General features: G+C 36.2%; 1 protein-coding gene across 4 annotated transcripts in view; it reads right to left on the bottom strand.

Moving 5' to 3' along the window:
- Positions 1 to 21588, bottom strand: part of DMXL1 (Dmx like 1) — a 75293-nt gene that overhangs the window by 15852 nt on the left and 37853 nt on the right. For 2 of the 4 annotated variants that reach the window (XM_030968117.1, XM_030968115.1), the window contains exons 19-32: positions 21258 to 21368; positions 19757 to 19926; positions 18487 to 18584; positions 17645 to 17810; positions 16606 to 16858; positions 13907 to 14997; positions 13448 to 13639; positions 12141 to 12217; positions 11838 to 11965; positions 10147 to 10395; positions 3805 to 3965; positions 2695 to 2834; positions 2272 to 2357; positions 217 to 418 (exon numbers count right to left, since the gene is read on the bottom strand). In XM_030968117.1, the coding sequence (XP_030823977.1) occupies positions 217 to 418; positions 2272 to 2357; positions 2695 to 2834; positions 3805 to 3965; positions 10147 to 10395; positions 11838 to 11965; positions 12141 to 12217; positions 13448 to 13639; positions 13907 to 14997; positions 16606 to 16858; positions 17645 to 17810; positions 18487 to 18584; positions 19757 to 19926; positions 21258 to 21368 (3124 nt within the window). Of the gene's footprint in view, positions 1 to 216; positions 419 to 2271; positions 2358 to 2694; positions 2835 to 3804; positions 3966 to 9645; positions 9760 to 10146; positions 10396 to 11837; positions 11966 to 12140; positions 12218 to 13447; positions 13640 to 13906; positions 14998 to 16605; positions 16859 to 17644; positions 17811 to 18486; positions 18585 to 19756; positions 19927 to 21257; positions 21369 to 21588 lie in introns of all 4 variants that reach the window. The other 2 variants (XM_030968118.1, XM_030968116.1) reach the window with 2 other exon arrangements.

Below are 21588 nucleotides of genomic sequence, written 5' to 3' on the forward strand. Positions count from 1 at the left end.
TGAATTGCTTTAAAACATAATTTAAAAATAATGTCAGACAGCAGATACATGTTAAACTGATGCCTTTTAAGCAACGTTTAACTGATGCATGAAATCTGACATGTACCCTTCATTTCACATAGTTATTGAAGTTGCAATCTATCATGTACACTAACAACCTAATACTTGCTTTATATCAAAGATATTACAGTCAGTGTTTACAGAAATTAGACTCACCTGAAAGGAGTGTTTGTAGGCTCAAGTAAACTTTTGTGGCGAAGCAACGCAGGACCAGCAGCGAGGGCATCTTCAGAAGCATGAACTGAAATATAATGTTGAGGTGGACCCCCATACAGCTCAAGACGTCGGAGAAGAACTTGTTCCCAGCGCTGTAAAGTTTTCAAAACTGCATGGCATATCGGGGAGCTAACTGGAAGCTCTAGAAAGACAAGCAAATAATAATAAAACCCCTCCCCTTTCCGTTATAACCTTGATAAAGATAATTTCAGCAGGTGAAGACTGAAGTTTTACAAATATCTCCACAAGTAAGCTTTGCTCAAACCTCAAGTAGATATTTGCAAGTATAAAAAGATGAGCTGCTTAGGGCTATTATTGCTAAAAAAAAGGAACAGATTTCTCCAGTATTGGAGAGATTATATCATGGAGTGGATCATTATGAAACTGATCCTCCTGGAAGATACCAAGGTATATGGATAACAGGCAGGTGATAAGAGAAAGCTGATACACCTTCATAAAGGGCAAATTGTGCCCAACTAATCGGTTAGTGGCATTCTACTGAGAACAGACTGTGCTGGAGGGCAAGGAAAGAGCAACTGATGTCCTCTACTTTTAACTTCTGTAAGGCCTCTGACAGTGTCCCACACAACATCTTTGCCTCTCCACTGGAACAAAAAGGATGGACTGTTTGACAGCTAAGGAACCGGTTGGATGACATCCCCCAAAGAGTTACATTCAATGGTTCAACGTCTAAATGGAGATCACTAACAAGTGTCATGCCACAGGGATGCATGTTGAGATTGGTACTGTTCCATGTCTCTGATAATGGTACAGGCAAGGGTAGTGAGAGACACCTGCAGGCAGCTCACACCAGGGTGAGCCATGCAGCTGTGTTCCTGGAGGGAAGGGATACCACCCACACGGACCTTGGCAGGCCTGAGGAGTGGGCCCATGCGACCCTCACAAGCTTCAGCAAGGACAAGTGTCAGGGCAATCACCAGTACCAAAACTGAGTGATGAACAGACTGAGAGCAGCCCTGTGGAGCAGGACTTAGGGATACCAGTGGATGGAAAATTGGGCATGACTTGGCTCACAGACCAAAAAGCCCACTGCATACTGGGCTGCATCAAAAGAGCAGCCAGTAGGGTGAGGGAGGGAATTTGGCCTCTTTAATTCGTTCTTGTGACACTCTACCTGGGATACCATATCCATGAACGGGGACCCCCCTACAGGAATGACAGGGACCTGTAGAGGGGATGCAAAGATGGGCAACAAAAACAGGTCAGTGGGCTGAAACACCTCATCTGTGAAGACAGGCTGAGAGTGCTGCAGTTCTTCAGCCTGGACTGAAGAAGGCTCCAGGGACATAATACAGCAGCCTTTCAGTATTTAAAGTAGACTTACAGGAAAGACACAGAGACTCTTTACCAGGGCCTGCAGTGATAGGGGAAGGAGTAATGTTTTCACACCAAGCAAGAAGACTTCATTTAGATAAAAGACAGACACTATTATGATGAGGGTGGTGAGACACTGGAACTGGTTGCCAGAGAGGTTGTGGATGCCCCAGATGTGGGAGGTCATGTCAGATGAGGCTTTGAGCAACAACATCTAGTAAAAGATGTCCCTGTCCACAATGTGGTGGGCAGGGTTGGACCTAGATGATTTTTAAAGATCCCTTCCAAAACCAAACCATTCTATGAGTCTATGAAACAAGAAGTAGGAATGATGTTACTTCAATTACAAAAAAAATATTGTGGAAATAAATATTGTACCAGGAAATAAATATTGCAAACATTCTTATGTGACTAAAAAGCAAAGAAAACATAAGTACGGGGAGACCTGAGCATTCTTTCTCACCCATTCATCTCAGCCACCCACTATGACATTTCATAAACATACCTGCTGTATGTAAACAGTATCAGAACATTTATTCCGGTATCACTAAAAAACTAAGAACTTTTGAACTAAAAGCTACCACATATGCATATTATTCAACACATTGCTGATTTTAACGTGCTGATTAGGTATGGAGACACAGCTCTGCTGCTTATTACCTGAAAGATCATGTCCAGCCAAAGGGTAGAAAATCTTCAAATTGTGAAGTACCAGCTGAACCATTGCCAATCTCATCAGTGACCAACTAACAAGAAAGCACTAGTAAGTCATTTACTAATAGGAAAATAATTTTCTCACTTATTCAATATTAGGTTTTAAATTTAGACCTTCAAATCTTCATTATAAACTACTGAAAACTACAAACCATACTTTAGAATATTATAGGTACTTTGAATACAAAAATCATCACACAACATACTAATAAAATGAATAAAATAATGATTTGAAAAGTAACTATAGTTAGTTAACTACTGGGTAATACATGAAAATATCAAGTAACTGGTATATTATCTCAAAAATACAAAAGCAGAAATGCAAGTCTAGACATGGCAAAATATCTTGCATTCTGAAGTGTTATTTACCTGTAAGAATTTGAATTAGAATGCTCTTGGTTATGTGAATTTGATGCAAACATATCTCCATCATTGTCTTCATCATCTTCATCACTTTCCTGACTCTCTTCTGAATCATATTCCACTCTACTTTGCGATGGAAGAAATGGCTAAAAATTTCAAAAAAATCTGTAAATATCTTCTAGCCAACATCTCATTCTAAATTACCTTTTAAAAATTGAATAGTTACAATGCTTGAAGCTTTTTATAAAAAGCAGATGTATCATCTTACTCCATTTAGTAACATTTGGAGTTTGTATCTCATGAAAAGGATAACGGTCCATAAGCACTACATACATAAGTTAACACCTTAACTATTTTTTATATTACTGAAAAATTCTAATGCTGAAAATGAAAACACTAACTGGTTTTGAAGTCTTATTTTAGCTTCTTGCCAGATATACCAAACCAGACGTGAAACACACGTGCCTGTCAGAGAGAAGCAAAAACCACCAGGGTGTATTCTCTTCAGTTCTTCTAAAAGCTCATAGAAATCGTATCCCCTCCCCTCCTTATCATATTTATAATCAGCCCATTATCATTGCCTCACTGTGCTATTCAGTATTTGCATTTTCTTTTTTCTCCAGCCTAAAATACACTTAACTTTGCTTATGTAGATAACACTTGATATAGAAATGTGTGTACAACTCCACAGAAGTATGTAACTTTCTAGAAAGAAAGATCTGCCACAATGGACTTAACAAGGCAACATAATTTGATTTCCAGGGGGTATGCACATGCACTTCACCCAGCTGAAATAGCTAATAAATGTTTCTTACATTTCCTTGTTCCCCTAAATACCTGATCCGTAATTATCTACACATTTGTACACTGTAACTATAAAAATCAACATTATTTGTTCATATCATTATCTGAAAAAAAGAAACCTTGAATAGCAACAGTTTTCAAGAAAGCTGTTTCAAAAATACGTACAGGCTCCATTTTAGAAAAAGCTAAATGTGAGCCATAAAACCAAGGAGATTCTATCACATCAGTACCTAGAATAATGACTAAGAAGAGAAAAACTACCAATCCAGAAGTGATAGAAGACACTTAATTGTCAAAACAGCAAAAACTTACCTTTGCAATGAAATAATCCCAGATGCTAAGCTCAGGAGGGATAAATCTTTCTTTGTAAGATGACTGTTGGTCTACCAATGGCAATGCAGGCAACTGAGAACTCTCTTTTGCAGAGGTTTTTGATGAAAGCCTGTAATGTTTTTGCTGTTTCTCTCCATCATCTATGTGAGAAGAAAATAGAGTATGTTGCTTTACACCATCTGCTCTATCTCCCTATTGCTTTTAATTAACAGATTCGTAATGAAAAGTAAAAACTTCCATCATGACAAGTTTTCAGAATTTCACCTTAGCATTTATGTAACAACTAAACATAGAGAATTTTAATCCTTGAATACATAAAACAAATATATAACTAGAAATCCAGAATGTAAAAACTTCTTGCAAATAATACACCCATAACCACATGATAAGATCTCTTCTTACAAAGGCGACAAATATTATTACTCAAGCCAACGATCTTGCAAAACTAAATTACTTAATAAAAACTACTGAATACTGATTATGTTAGCTTTTAAGACAAGCCAGGAGACTTGTTTTTCAGAATATATATTGCAAATACGTAAGCTTGCCAATCCTGCTCCAACTTGTAACTTCATGCGTCCCTCTAGTGGAGATCTGTGTTTTTTTTCTAAGTAGTACAAGTCTGCTAAATCCACATGCCCTGACAATACGTTTCTTCAGCAAATATAAAAGATAACATTTTAACTAACACAATCTAATATACAATTTATTAAACAGGGAAAGATTATTTATTTGCAGTAACACCCTAAATCCAAGGAGCAGAGTGGTCCCCTCGCTTGCCCCAACACTGACTTCTTTCAAACTAAGAAGTGTCAATGGAAGGTTTTATTTTCATACTTGATTATTACAGTACTGAAGGATTTCAAGATTTCAGGAATGTCTTAACATATTTGTATCCCCTCATACCCTGCAATACTTCTGGATCTTGTTAGGAATCATAGTCCAATACAGCCTTTCTATTAGCTGAGGAGGAATGATACCAATTGTCCCTTGTTACCTATTGTCAGTGTTCTGACTCTCCAGAACACATCAGAAGTGAAAGCAACAAGGGAGGAAAGAAATTACATTTGGAGATTTGTTGGCCATCTTTTGTAACCGAGAAAATGGACTTGAATCAACTTCCTACTTGATTGTAGAAGGTGGAGCTTGTGTTTGTTTTGTTGCTGTTGTTGTGTGGTTGCAGATTTTTTTATCCTGTTCTCAAATAGATACATGCAATGTGCAGAGATCAGCTTCTACAGTGAAACCTAATAGTGGGTTCAAGACTTAGGTAAAACAAAGAAAGCTTAAATATGAAGATAAAAAGGAAGTTGATTTTTTGAACATTGTTTTGGAGTCCACAAAACCTGGAACATCGATTTAGCTGAGTCCATTTTCTTAAGCAGAGGGGAGTATGGGCTGCCTTAACAGCAGTAGTAAGTATGAGCCAAGAAAGCAATTCTGTAGGTTTAAAGAGCTCCCCTCAGGGACAGATATGTCTATCACTGAGTTCAAGCACCAACATGTTGGGCCAGACCAGTTGCAAGAATGAACTAACATAAACATCAAAACGAACAACCACTGAAGCTTCCAAAATTACCTTCTCCTATTAATAATGCTGAGGATGGCAAAAGAAGAGCCAGCACAGCTATCTTTTCCTGGAGTAAACTACCATGAAGTATTTCCTATACCCTTATATTTTTAGTGTTTTATCCACAAGAGACTTTCTGAGTCTTGATAGGTGCCAGAAAGACTATGTCCTTCAAAACTCTTATGGTATTCCAATCACTTGAAAACATAAGGTCTAACAGTCTGAACAAAAGAAAAACAGTGGTAATTCACAAACACTTATTTCCATATGTAAGACTTGCTCGTAACACAAACCGAGCCAACGGTACAATTGTAACTCTGGGCCATTAAGATTTAAATACAAGGTTTTTGGTTTTTTTTAAATCTTCCAGGATTTTCATACTTCACAATTTTTAATATGTTGTCTTCTAAGGGACAAATTCTCTGCAATCACACTATTCAGTGGAAATTTTTCATTACTTCTGGTCATTTCTGGACCAGGAATAAACATATTATTCCAGGATTCAGAAAGATTTTTGACTACATACGAAGACAAGCATTATCATCCCAAGCAGCTGAACTACTAGGCTGGTTGAGGCTGGGGCAGAGTTAGTTTTCTTCACAAGTGGCTATTGTGAGGCTGTGTTTTGGACTTGTGCTGAACACAGGGTTGACAACACAGAGATGTTTTGTTATCGCTGAGCAGGGCTTACACAGAGCCAAGGCCTTTCCTGCTTTCGCACTTCCACCCTGGAGAGGGAGCTAGGGGTGCCTAAGGGGCTGGGAGGAGACACAGCCAGGACAGGTGACCCAACTGACCAAAAGGATATTCCAGAGCATTTGACATCAAGGTCAGTACATAAAGTGGGGGGAAGGAGGAGGAAGGGGGAGGACATTTGGAGGCAGGGTGTAATGGCTGGGGTTAAAGCACAACAGCGACAAAAGAATTCATATATAGAATCTAATAAAAGATGATGACATCCCATCTTTCATCTTGAAACAGGAATATCATAACACTATGTGTTGCACTTCTATATTGTATCATAATGTTTTTTTCCTGTTAGGGATAGTATTTGAAATCCACTTACCTGTGCTATAAGTCAAAACCACAACAACTGCAGTACAATGCATTTTCATCTCATTATTCAAGACTTATCAGTTAAGGAGCATGCACATGCATCACTATGAATTTCCAGCTAAAATTTAGCAACTACTTAAAATAAAAGAAATTCAGTAGGCATGAAATAAGGAGCAAGTGTTGCATGATACAGAAATGAGCAAGTATAGGCCTGTAGGTTGTTTTTTTTAAGCAGAATTCAAAACGCAAGTTTAAGTTTTTACTTTTTTATTTTAAAAGTACTTTATTCCTTTCTGTTGGATCACTCTTTATATTTCTAAGAATACTGCAGGCTAGCCATTGGAAAAAATTCAGTATGTGAGGTAAATGATAGAACAACCGCCTAAGTTTGAAAAACGCTACTAAAGCAGATTTCTTTTTACACATTCTAAAACAATTAACTACATTAAAAATGAGATCTGACTGTCATTTGGGATTTCAAATTACCAATTACATACACTTCGAAATTTTTTATTTATTTCTAATTAAAAATCTTTTACATGTGTTTTGTTTTTTATTTGAAACATTTATCTTTGCTCCCATTTTACTTATAAGACAAAAGTAAAATTTATGTTATTTCCCAAGAATATTGCACTATTTCAGACAAGGAAAATTCTTTAATTTCTGTCGGGTCCTAAGAGATGCAATAATAAGGAAAAGATTTGTTACTTTCCACCTTCCCAGGAAGAACTAAAAGGCAGATTGCTTTCAACTTCTCTTCATTTACTCTTGCAGCATGGAATAACTGAATATATGAAATGAAACTATGGATTTCTAGCTGTTGAAACAAAGGTCATTCTTCCTTAAGAACCTTTTGGATGATAAAGAACTTACTATCTCTATATAGACTTAAATTATAAAACAGTTTGCTTACGTAGATTTCAAGCGAAATATGGTAAATGTGATTCTGAAAAAATCTACTATAATCAACAACAAGGTTCTTTTTCAGATGATAACTGCCTGTTGGAAAACAAAACACCATGTTCTAGTTCTGTTTGCCAAAATCATTTGCTGCAACTGCAAAAACAAGAAACATGGCTGAAAAGCATTCAAACTGCTTTGTTCTGTCTGATTGTTATGTGACAAAGGCACTAAAACAAGTTTTTAATAAAAAATAATTCCTAATAGAGGTTAGGGATTTATAAGACTACCAGATACTGGCTTTTGGTTCCTGTTTTTACCATTTGAGTCTAAGAGAAAGATCATATTTACTTAAGTGAAATTTGATATTCAAAGCTCAACTAAAGCAAAGAGCACAAAGGGAAATAACATAACTTTATTGACCAATGCCATACATGGAATTATGAATGTCTCTTAAAAGAAATTTCAAACTTGGAGATCAACACCCACATTCAAATATGTACTAAAGGATTGGAGGGGAGGCAAGGAGGAGAGGATATGCATAGTCTTATTGTATTAGAATTATTAGTGTTCAGAATTTTTAGCTTTCTATCTCCATTTGAGAATGGAAGCATTTCACAAAAAATCTAAAAGTAAATGTAAGGGAAAATAGTCTAGTTAAGCATAACAAAATGGTAAGATATAGAAAAAATCTAAATAATATTACAGAAGAATACGGCTAGTTGGCTGGAATAAGCATTCCAGTCACTTCTATTTGCTTCTGGGTGTCAGAAACAGTAAAGGCACAAAAATATAGCTGATTTTAATCCTAATCCCTCTGCTTCATTGGAGGTCTATTTTTTTCCCTTTCTCCCCCCATCATTTTTTTCAATATGACCAAGAAAGGGCTTTGGAGAAATACCTTTCCACCAGATTTGCTTTACATAAACACACATCAAAAACAAGTAGTGCTGAATCCTAGAATTACATAGGTTGAAAGACACTCAGTCCAACCTGTTGCTCAGAACAGGGCTGACATAATTGATGGCCTAGTTTGTTCACGTTTTTGAGTAACTCCAAAGATAGAGATCCCACAACAGCTCTAGGCCTCTAGCTCAGTGATGATCCCTAAAAACTAGAATTAAAAATGTTCCTTCTTCCCTTCAGTTTTTAGGTAGAGCTTTTGGATTCTTCCAGCAACAGTTTAAACCTGCAATCAGGCAGCCAGCATTCCTCCTTCAGAAAAACATGCAGCAGATAGGCTATATTTAGCATGCATTTCAGAATACACTTCTTTGTAAAAATACCCTGCATTTTAAACCAGTGGTAGCAGTAGTATTAACACAGTTTAGTATAGAGTTACCAACACCTAGTTAGCAGAATTTCCAACAAAAGTCAATTAAAACTTCTGACAATTCTGTGACAGCAAACATGTTTACCTAACTAAAGTGATAAAGAGAAAGGTTTGCTCAGTACCACAGGGAAAACTAATCAGAATAAGAGCTCACTTTGGGGTAAAGATCTCTACTCTGACAACATTTTTCTAAAAGTCTGATGAAGATATTTAAACAGACCACATTTACATTTTTCCATAACTGGAAGGTAAGACATCTTGATACGTTAGCATACATCTAAATATTTTTTTTAATAGAAAGTTACATTTTGTCTCTCTACATATATATTCAGATGTAATATAGAAAGTCATCAGAGTTTAAGTAAATTTGTCTTTACAAAATCTTCTCTTAAAAACTTAGTTAATTGTAGCACTTTTGCTGTTGGTTTCGTAGAAGTCAAACTAAATCAAAAGCACATAACTATATGAAAAATAAAAGCATTACAGGAATTAGTTCTGGACCTGAGGATAGTTTATCACTACCTGAATTTAAAACTTTAAGATTGTTTGCTTTTCTAAAGGGTTCTTAGAATATCAAAAAGATGCCTTTCACTTGTAATGTCTGGAATGAACACTTAGAAATCCACATGCACAATAATGCTTATATTCAAAAAGCAAAACAAGCAGCTCTCCAAAAAAGATATGAAACACTTCTGATCTTTTCAAACCATGGTCAAAGTAATTTTGTATCTAAAATCTACTTCAAATGAAGAGCCATAAGAATACTACAGTGCTGACAATTTTCTTTTTTTAAAAAGGCCCAATTTATGTGCTTCTTTAGTTACAAAAATTTACTTCAAATTTTGATATCATGGCTTGCAAACAGAAGTTTTTCTGTCTTTCTGCATATGCAAAAAAAAAAAACAAAAACCACACATAGCAAACTGCATGTAGAGGCCTAATACTAAATCTAGTATCTTGCCTGAAGGCTTGGTAGGACTATGAGTACTGAAGGAGGTAAGGGATTTGGAAAACCCCACGCATTCCATGGAGAACACTACTACCTGATGTGGGCTAGGCATTGGGAAGTGCCTACCTGTCAAAGAGAGAAAACATACTGTATTCGTAAAATGGGAATATATTCCAGTCAGAAGAGAACTGGAAAGCTTTAAAATAAACACAAAGTAGACTGTAATAGTATTGGAAACTCTCTAAAATCAATTTAACTCCCTCATACTAGAGCAGCTCTGCTCTAGTATGGAAAGGAAAAAAGGAAACCTTTTTTCAGAAGCATTCACTTCTGCTTCACTCTTCTACACAATATCTATACGAATTATTTCAGATCCTTGTTTTTCTATGCAAATCAAAAACCATACAGAATTCTTATTGAACACAAACTACTTAAAGTAATTAAGTTTTCAGCAGTCACATAATTTTCTTAAAAATCCCAGAAGACAAATATATATAAAACAAGAGAACTGACCAGTTTTTGTCTTTAATTGCTGCTGTCCTTTGCTGGGCGTATGAGCTCCTCCTCCAAAGATAGCAGACCACATTTTGTTGTTAAGTGGATGAGCCATAATTCTATACAACTCATTGCTAGAATGTGTTGCAAGGCCATGGATGAACAGGCTGAGATAGACTGCAGTTAGAATTTCACAAAGTAGAACTGTGAGACCTGGCTGGGCTTCCTCACCAGCAGAATTCAAGAGACGTATTAGAGCCGTCATTCCTGTTTATATAAAATAAACATATTCTTTAAGAAAGCACAGATGTGTGTGTATGAACATACTCCAGATTATAATTTTGTCTGGCAACCTACATTACTTAGTAATGTTTAATGTAGAAAAATTCCAAGCTCTACACATTGAAACCCAAGTTGAAAACTTCAGGAGAAAGAGGCAAGCTCTTAATTTTTAACAATTTACTAGTTTTTTAGCTTTCTGTTTTGGACTAATGGTTAAAGAAATGCAAAACATTTTTCAATTATTATAATGACATTATAATCCTGAAAGCTGAAATTCTATCTTCTCACTTTACAGTCAAAAATCATGGGCATCAACCTGCATTACACATTGTCTGGCAAGTGTTCTTCCACCCAATACTAAACCTGTTGTAATGTTTTTATTCTTCCACAAAAGGGTGTAATTTCAGATGTGGCTTCAACATGACAATTTGTGCACTTTTACTTGTGTGCACATAGTCATGGCCAAAGAATTCTGCTTTTTGCCATGCTCTCCAATTTGTGCACATAGCATGTGAATCTACTAAAAAACAGAAAAAGTCAGTTCAAGGTGACGTCATTCATAAGAGCAACTGCTAACAATTCCTTGTCCAACACATCAGAAATTTAACCCTGCGATTAGCTAAATAACAAAAAAACAGATGACAAGCTAGTTTCTCTATAAAATCTCTAGATTCAGTGACAATGTTTAGCAGAAAAGAAAAAATGGCATAGCATAAAATACAAAGGCTGTTTCAGGTTATCAATGAAGAGTTTTAAAGAGGAATTTTCTGATTTAAGAAACAATTCTCATAATAAGTAAGCACATCTCCTGGCTATGCTTACATTAAAGTTAGTGCTGTAAACTCAAGCCCATACCTAGATGTATTACATTGATAACACTCCCTCCAATGTAGCTCCCTAGCACAGTTTAACCAGCACAAATGTCAGCACACTCTAAGTATTACCTGAAACCTGACATTAATTTTACAGCTAAATAAAAGCATGATTTATTATAAATGTCTCATTTTTAATAGTTTTAAGGTAGTTCAGAGGTTGTCCATAAGGTAAAATAATTCTTAGCTGGAGCACAAACTAGGACAGCCTTCCCAGTCCTTAGGACTCAAGAAGTAGGATACTAGTGCTACAGGTGGCGCAAGTAGAGCGCACACAGGACATGACTTCACCTTACCTCCTGTTTAGCTGCTCTCTCTTTACTAGATCCAGCACTAACATTTTTTAGTTAAAGAAAGCAATATAAATCAACTTGACTTAGTCAATAATCAGAAGTAGTAACTTAGATGTTCTGAAAAAAAAAAACCCACAACATTTTAATCTAAGAACTCAACACAGCTGTCACAAATACACCCTAGAAAGTCATAGCCACATGCTCTTACAGTGGATCCAGATAACTCAGTTTTCCTTAAGAGGAAAGAAACAAGTCTAGATACCTGGCCACTGAGCAGGTGATGTGTTGGGAGTCACTGTTTCTTCTAAGCTTGCTGTTCTTAAAGAATGACGCTGAGTTAACAGGACGGTCTGGTACACTGTTCCAGTGAATTGATTTGCTTGAAATGAGCTGTGAAACAGAGAAGAACAGGGAAATAACATTTATTTTTAAAAGTTACGTTTACAACTATTCAAGTAATAGCATTTTCTATGTAGGCAAGTGTGATCATGGCCTTCTGGTGCCCTATCCATTACCATGACAGCAATGAGAGAGCTGTCTAAAAATCACTTTTCATAGACTTTACCTGTAGCTGTGGCCATCACAGAGACATTGGTAGATGCAAGCAGAGAGCGACGCTGCTAAGGTATGCATTACATATATCTGAAAGACAAAGTTATACAGAACTCATATTACTGCCAAAGTGAGCTGTGGTTAGTATCGCAGCCTTTCACTCTGCATACAGATGCGTAACAAGCACTGGACACGAAAGGTCTAAGTCCTTATGCATTTAGAAAGCCACCTTTCTTTTGCTTCAGAATTTGTATCAGACAAATCAGTTCACACCTTATGAAAAGCATGGGAGAAAACTCACTCACCCCACCAACACAATCACAGATCAGCTCCATCTGAAATGTTTTCAATTATTAAACAGCAGCATATTAAGCCTGTATTCAATAGTCCTATGTAATTACACCCTAAAACAGCAGCAGTTGGCTGGCTCAGAATACAAAGAATTTATTTCAGAATGAAAACTATAATGCAGCTTAGTTTTTGATCAATTCTAGTGCAGCTCTTGGACACACACTCAATTTACTCAGTATCGTACTGATCAGTAGTTTTAATACAGCTGACACTTTTTTCTTAATGTATCGCAAAACACACTAACATTAAAAAGCTAGAGAAGCTGTTAATCAAAAAGGTTCTATTAAAACAAAATCAGTTTATTGTATTTATTTGTTTGTTCCCTCTAAAACAAAGCTAAGTAGGACTAAGCCATCTTTTTAGTGTTGTCTAGAAATTCTTAGTAAACGCAGACATGATCTGGGACCTAACAATACAAAACTTCAGGAAAGACTGAGTTTTATTTCCAGCCAAAGGTTAAATACAGGATAAATCTTACAGAAGCAATTTTTAAAAACTACTATACAAACACATACTGTTTCACAAAAGACAGTATGGGCTTATTGAAGTTTGCTGACACTCAGTTTTTGTACTTAAACATTTAATTTTACTTATGTTTAAGAACGAAATGCAGAATCTGCCATTAACACAGAAGAAGTAATGAACATACTGTCATAAAGACAAATATTAGGCTGATGGTTTAGTATAACATGTTTTCCATTAAAATGTACTCTTGGACAAATATCCAGTTCTGAGAGAGGCCAATCTAAAACAGCTTGTTGAACCAGATGCTCAACACCTTAACAATGATCAATGATCACTGGACATTTCTTTAAGCTCAAGGTAAGTACTACAGAAAATGATTATGTTTCATGGTTTGACTTTGTCACAAATAAGCACAACACAAAGTTCTCATGCTGTCTGAAAGAAGAATTTATGACTTCAGCAAACCAGATGATAACAACAACACAACTGTAAAAAAATACATACCTTGCTGTTCTGAGTATCTGGATGAGGTGGTGAATCAAGGTTTATTATAGCATGTAATATATCATGAGTTAAATTGCTAAGATGTAGCAATGGATTAGCCACGACTGTTTTGGCACTAGCTGTGCAAGCAAATAGGAGAGGTATGGAGTTTTGTTCTGGTGGAGGGCTGGAAGGTATCTGTACCAACTGCTCCTAAAATCAAGCAAGAAAAAAAACCACAAAGCAATAGTACATATTCTTTAAGGGAATATAATAACTTTCGAAAGAGGGAAAAGGATTTCATAAAACAACAACAAAAAATAAACAGTGTACATAAAAAAACATGTTAAAAACAGATTTAGGTTTATTAAAAAACAGGTGTATGCTACAGCAGGAAAATTTCAAAAATATTACAAAACACTTTCAAATAAATCTATAAACCTGAAGCAGAGAAAACAAAACCTAAGCTCCCCCACATACCTGCTGAGATTCCTGCAAGAGCAAAATTAATTCCATTCTGACAGATGCCAAGCCTCCACCGTGTGAGCCATGAAGTATACAGTAACTAAGGAACATTCTGAGGAGAGACTGATACTTCAGAAGCCATTGACGTCGTTTCTGAAAGTCTTCTTTCTGTAGCATAGTTTTTTCCTGGTCAGCTAAATCTTCAGTGTTTTCATATAATGTACCTTCCTCTGGCATCCTGCTAACTCCTGACTGTATCTCTTCTACTTCAACACCATAATCACAGGTCTTCTGAAGAGCTACCACTTCTCTCTCAAGCCACTGGTAAAGCTGATACCGCAACTTTCCACCATCGACTTCATAGCCAGTGGACAGCGTACGAAGCTCCACAGTAAGGATTTGCAGGCACGCCCTAAACTTCAGCTGTGCTGAAATGATATCTTCTGATGGACTCAGAATATCTTTGTCATCAACTACACTAAAAGATTCTGTGTAGCTAGAACCTGTTTCATGTAATTTTTCAGTTTCCTTCAGAGGTTTTAGCTCTTTCATTACCAGGGAAGAATCTTCACTTTCCTCATTTTCATCACTGTCTGACTGCAGTTGCAATTGTTCATCTTGGAATAGAGCACTTGGCTGGCTCCAATCAAAGGAAAGAGTGGAACTTGGATGGTTTCCTGATGAGCAATCTGAAGATGAACCTAGACCATTGAATACTGGCTGTGACCAATCAATACTGGAAGCTTGATCTTTTGTTTCAAACTCTTTAACTGGAGATAATGGTGAGAAATCTTTACTAGTATCCACTAAAGTAGGGGATTTACAAAATAACTTTGACCTCTTGACAACTTTGGGCATCTTTGATAACACTTCTAAGGCCAACATAGGACAACCAGCTTTTAGATGAGCATACGCAGTGGTGAAAAATAGCTGTCTTTCACCTAGGTTGATTTTGTCGGCTAATCCATTTTCTACTGTTAGGCAGATGTGTGTGGAAGATGTGTCAGAAGAGCCAAAATGACGCCTCAGCAAGAGGGGATGTGTCCTTAGGTAGTTATAGAAGTTAAACACTGCAGGGTTGCAACTCGATGAGCCATCCCCTTCATCTGAAAAGATATGGCAGCATGAGGATAACATACCACTCTGCATGGAATAACCAATATGCAAAGTCCTAAGTTCATCAGAAGACTTTTAGGTCTTAGCATCAATTCTATTGTCTACTTCACACATCCATTCTACTGTTTACTTCACTGCACCCTCCTCTACACCTTCATCATTTGAATACCTCAGTGGGAAGGACATTGCCAAACCTACTAAAAACAAGCAGAGTGGGGTAGCAGGCATGACTTTTTAAATTAAAACAGCTACCGTTTCTTTTCCTTGTAGTCAGGCCAGTTTTACTGAAGTCAAACAAGGCCACTTTTGTGTTAATTTTAGATTTCTGAAGTCTCCATGTTCCACATCTAAATGACAATAAGACAATATCTTACTTCTTTTATTTAAGGTCACTTTTAAAAAATTGGAATAGTATTTTTTGTCTACATCTCAAATGCAACTTACAATAAAACTAGGAAATCTACAACATTTATATATGATGATAGCAGTATTACATACAAATAAATGAATTACACAGCAGCGCAACACCTACTCATTTCATTTTCATGTCCAAGAAAAAAAACCCTGAAGAGGTATGAGAATCAGCATATGATGATTCACACAGCTTTCAAAGGTCTCAGGATAGCTGAAATAAACCCTTACACTCTCCTCTATCAGAAGTTATAGCACAACTGGTGACAGTTAACAGAGAGAGCTACATAAAAATGCACATTCTAGGTAAGAAAATGAGGCAAGACACCACAAACAAGCCATTAACTGATCACAGAATTAGCAACACTTTAAAATTTTTTACACAGAAAGATGGGATCAAGACAGAAAAACCAAACACTATATTCCTCATTTGATCAAAATCATCCTGAAGCATTTAACTTCTACTAAAATCAGTTTCACGAATTAGTTATCCAATTCCAGTATTTGAGCCTTTTTTTATCCCCTTCCAATTTCTCTCAGTAGCCAGGACTGAAACCAGCTAACTACCTAGGACTTGAAGCATTTAACTTCAATGAAAACACTAGCTTTAGCAAAAAATATAATTAATTCTTAGAAGGCCTATAAAGCCAGCAAGTGAACATAGAAATGAAAAGTTCTAGGAGACTCATGTGCTGTTTCAGACAGCACATGGGCCTCCCTTGTACCATTTCAAGTATCAAAACCTTTCTATTGTAGTCTATTATTGTAGCCAGCTGTTACAAAGGCCTAAAAGCTACAAAACACCATGTCTTCCAGACTCTCCTACATAAGTGGTCAAAAAAAATTTTTGTTTTAGGCTGTGATGGAGTCAAATTTAAGAAGTTAATCTTTCTCTTCATCTTTAGACTGCTTCTGGAAAAACAGCTGCATTACTGCAGGGTCATTCCAGTATCTTGATAGTCACATGCTTAAAGGACAAGGTATACATCCATGGGATACAGGGTAACAATAATACAGTAACCATGTTTGCTAATAAAGTCCACATAGATTGCTACAGCAAGTATTTACTAACAGTGGTGAGGAACTGTGTGGTAACTGGTTTTGTTCAGATGACACTTCAAGAAACTGCGGCTTAAATGAGCAAATATTTAAAATCAACTCAACAGGCCAAATACCTATATTCTTACCTCCTTCATCTTCAACAGAATGTTTAATCAAAGTGTCAAGAGCCTTGCTATAGTCTTCCAAAATCCAGTATGCCATGCTTCGCAAGAAAGGGTCACAGTGAATGTTTCCTGAGCTCTCTTTTCCAGTAGACACACTTCCCAAAACTCTCTTCTGTAGTACAGATTTGTAAGTACTAGATACTTCAAACTCCGATTCATAAAGTCTTGATATTACAAGAGCCAACTGAATGTCATGCAGTTTTTCAAGGCAGACCTAATTAAAAATAAGTATGTTCAAATGATCAAACTTTGTCATTTCTCCTCAGTTTAAAATTATTACAGGGCAGGAAGTGACATAAATTTGCTCAGATTAAAGTAAGTAGGTCTACCAACTCCATAAAAAGTGAGCAGGAACTAAGCAGAACAGGTCTAGCTAAGTATCACATGCAAGAATGGATTTGCATTTCTTCAGTTTAAGTATGGCATGACAACAGATCTTTGAAATCAACCAGCTTCAACAGATCATTACCAATATCTACATGCCACCTCTTACCTCTGGATTCTGGTTGTTTTAGCTACAAAGCTTTACAGAACAAATCCTTTCTTATCACAGAGATTAACTTCCTCACAATTACACAATTCAAACAGACCCAGGAAATAATTTGTGTTTGCTTTGATTTTTGTATAGGGATTCTAGGAACTAATCCACATCTCTGCCAAAACACCACATCTGGAACTTCCTAATAAAAAACTATGCTTGTCTTCCTATAGGACTGGGTAGAAAATCTGAAAGGAAGCTAACTGTAGGTAGGCCCCTTAGTATTAGAGCAGAGAAATTACCCGTGTCACTTTTCAGTATCAGTTATTTGACAGCTAAAAAGGAATCAGAATGTAAAGATGAAGGTTTTGTACTTATCATTCATTTGGGGTGGGAAAGAAGAGAAAAAATTGAAAGCATAAGAAGCTTCAGGGATCATATTAATGCAAAATGAAAACTGCATTCAAAGTATTTGTACATTTGGGACAATGTAACAGTCTCAAACATTGAAAATTTTATTACCTCCACTGCATCTTTTAAGTGTCCTGCCAACAAGAAAAACGCTGCAGAATGTTCAAACCGCTGTTTGCCAAGCAAAGAAAAAGCATTCTTTAAGGCTGCTTTACGCCACCTGTCCTCAGTAAAGTTGTTTCCAAAAAACTGTGTCATTTTAGTATCTTTTTGGGACCTGCATATCAAACATAATTGATAAAAACATTTTACTCTTTATTAGTTACAGTTCTTACTTTCTGCAGATTTCAGTATAATTTTACACAGATCTTCACATTAGGAAATGCAGAGTCCCTCACCACACTGGGATTTGAGAAGGTTACTTATTTAAAAATAGCAGAAACTTCAATAAATACAAAACCTAACAGTATTTGCAATAACCTGGTACAGAAAATCTCTTTTTTTCTTAAAGTGAGCTCTTAAGTGACAATGAAAATTAGTTTTCAGAAGGTTTGCAACACTGAATTGCTGTATGAAACTACAGTTAGGAAGACATAAGTCAGTCCCCTGATCTGCAGGTAAAATTTTTAACAACACTTATGTAAAAGATAGACATGACATTTTACACACTACACTGCTAGTCCTCAAAAGTAAATCAGAATTAAGCAGTAATTGAAATTAGAGGAGATTTGACACTAAAACGTGCAGCACCTACCTTCAGAAATAGCAACTAAACTCCTTTAGTAAATATAAGAAGGTTAGAAACTAGTCATTTAATGTAATGACTAGTTTAGAAATCAAACCTCAGCTTTCAAGGACAGTATTTGTGCTTCCTTTGGATTACAATCACATTCAACTTTTTCCCCAAAAAATTACAATAGACAGTGTGAAATTCCATGTAAAAGCTTGAATACCTGTACAATCCCCAGATAACAGCCTTCTTCTTCATTGCAAGGTAAAAAATGGCAGCATCAAGTGGATCATTGTTTCTCTGGAAAGCTGCTTTAGCCACCTGAGAAGACAGTTCAAAAAGCAAAAAACAATCACAATTTCAATTAATCTTAAATGAGATTCGTGGTGCTTCTGGCATCTCATACCCCATAGTGCTCTGAAGTTCTCTTTAATACAGGATCTCTACTGTCATTATGAGTCCAATGTAAGAACATGTGAAGATACAACAACCTGTTTGATATCACTTAGTCCATGCTCTTCCAGTTCAAGAAGGTTTTTGCAGATCAAATGGGAATCCCTATATCTGAAATCAGTTTCTAAAATCATAGCAAAATTAATTTACTAGTTATTACTATTAATTTACTAGTTGCATCTGCAAGATGGAGTCTTGAAAAACAGCCTGGGACCAGTGATTGCTTTTGGAAGGTGGCAAGGAAAAAGGGTAAGTGGCAGCAAGAATAGTCCAAGTCCCATGTAAGATAATCTTAAACTCAGGTCCAGAATAACTGGAATTTTTTTAATGCAAGGCACTTAAGTGTCATAAAATAATGATTAATTACTGAAGATTTAAAAGTAAAAGTAGAGACATGCATTTTACCACTTAATGCTTTGTAGTCAAAGTATCTTGCGCATGTCATTTTCTAGCTCAACACACTTGGCTTTCCCAAGAGCTTAAAACAAGGGATAATGAAGTCAGGCTTATTACCACATTTGTGATTATTAAAATATTTAATATAAAAAACTCAACAAAACCCTCAAACGAACAAAAAAATCACCAAGCCAAAACAAAACAATAGAAGGTTTGTTTTATCATGTAAAATAATAAATTTGCAAGACAGATGTACATAGAATATCTAAGTTGTTCCCACATCTGATAGATTTCTAAGAACCTTTTCCCACGACTTGTTTCTCAGTTTTGCTATAAAAAACAACTACACGCTCCATCTGTATCTTGAGCATCCACAATAAGCACTGTACAATATTACCTTTAAGATGAAGTATCAAAGAGCAAAAAATGTACTCCACAACGGAATTTGAAGTCTAAAGTACTAAAAAAAAATTAGTTAAATATAGAGCTGCACACAGAGCAGCTTAGATACAAAAAAATACAGCATGGAACACTCAGAAAAACTTCATTATCTAACAACTTAAAACTACATAAATAAAAGGTAAACACTGGAAAACAGGTGTTTGGAAAGATTTTGTTGGGTTTTTTTAGAATGCTCTGTTTACCTTTTCTATGCATTTCCGCAGGCTGTGGATGTTTCGAACCCACCATCCTACACCCATAGCTCGGAGCTCAGACCATGTTGGATCACCCTTCTGCACTGCAGGGAGCATACTCAGGAGCTCTTCCTCTGCTACGGAATGGAATGCCCAGGCAAAGTGACTAGTAGATAAACCTGTACAATGAACATTCAAAAAAAAAAAAAAGAAAAGAAAATTCAGAAGATATTAATTCATAAAATAATCCAGAACCTGAAGATAAAGGGATGGGAATGGGGGAAGGAAAGTAGGTCAAACTGCTTGTTTTGAATTTTTAAGTGCACTGCTGGTGAGGCAACAGAAATTTAAGAGTATTTGTTAGGACTGCATTTCAAATATTACAGAAAAATTATACAACTGGGAACAATTTTTCATCAGCAAACTCCTTATGTAAGTTTGTGAAGAACGGAGTTTCTCTATGAAGTTCAAACATATGGATAGTAAGTGGCACTAAGATTAGCCATGACACAAAGTGCAGTGTACAGATTACATTTTTCAAAATTTTGAAAGATACGTTCACTATTTTGACTTGGATTAGAAAATGCACAAGCTTCAGATAATCAGAGCAAAAACACCTTTGGGGATAGAGATACAAAAGAAAACTTGAAATAAAAAAATCTTACAAGGAAGGAAGCAATTACTAAACAACAACATAGCTGGCTAGGGATAATTGCAACTCTAGTGAGGGCCAGGTGCTTTTTTGTAGAAAGGCACTTCCACATTTGCCCTGGAGGCACTTCCCACTCACCAATTTCTGAGCTCACCAGAAACAGAAGTATCTCAACTAAAATTAGCCCATCAAAAGTTAACTCTGCAATACTCTGCTCTGGCAGTTGTAGCAAATTCCAGCCTCTGATTCAGCTGAGGGGTGACAAGCCATGCAACTGAAAATGCTACCACAACTGTCATGATGGCTAAAGGAGTAATCATAGCCAGTCCTTTACATCTGATTATCACTTATCAAATCCATCTCGTTCTGTCATCTGCAATGTCAGGATGGAACTAGTTAAATTGTACAAAAAAAACCTTCCATATATGAAATAGTTGACTGTATAATTACAGTAAGTATATAGAAATATTTAAAGTCTGAGTAGTAATTTTTTTTCCAAATATGTACTAAACCCCTACATAAACAGGTACAGTTGTCTACTACATTACTCCTGCAGAAGGTTATTGGAACAACATGGTAGTAGAATTTCATTTGGGGAATCTGAGGTATTTAATTTGGGGAAACAGAAACTCTCCCCCACCAACTAAAAACTTGTTAGAAAAAAATCAGTTCCAAGACCTTTACCACAACCAAAACAAGACATTTTCTGCTCTAGCACTCATTCATATTAGACAGTATTTCTTGAAAAACCCTAATGAATTTAATTACTGATTCTGCAGAGGCACATCAACAGCACATCATTCACCAGTGCAGCTACATCACTAAAACTCAACTCATCTAAGAAAAGACATCAGTTACCTTGGTGAAGCAGCTGGGCTCGATGCACAGGAGGAAGCGCAGTTGTTAGAAAGGTGTGACGCCGGACAGCCAATAAAAATTTTAAACCACACTCATCGAGAGTTTCTCCACCTGGAAATAAATATTTTTACACACATTTTACAGCAATTAATCCAAGTAAGTATTGTGGGTCTTAATAGAAGAAATATAATTTTGTGGCTACTAATACTTCGAATTTGTAAATGATAGCTAAGTCCATAATTCTTCCCTTCAAGAAAAGAGAAAGAAGAAAATTTCAAATATTAAAATTTCTGAAGTTATTGTTCTGTTTAATGCAAGAGACAGAAAAAGT

This window comes from Camarhynchus parvulus, chromosome Z (genome assembly GCF_901933205.1).
Source record: "Camarhynchus parvulus chromosome Z, STF_HiC, whole genome shotgun sequence".
Taxonomy (NCBI): Eukaryota; Metazoa; Chordata; class Aves; order Passeriformes; family Thraupidae; genus Camarhynchus; species Camarhynchus parvulus.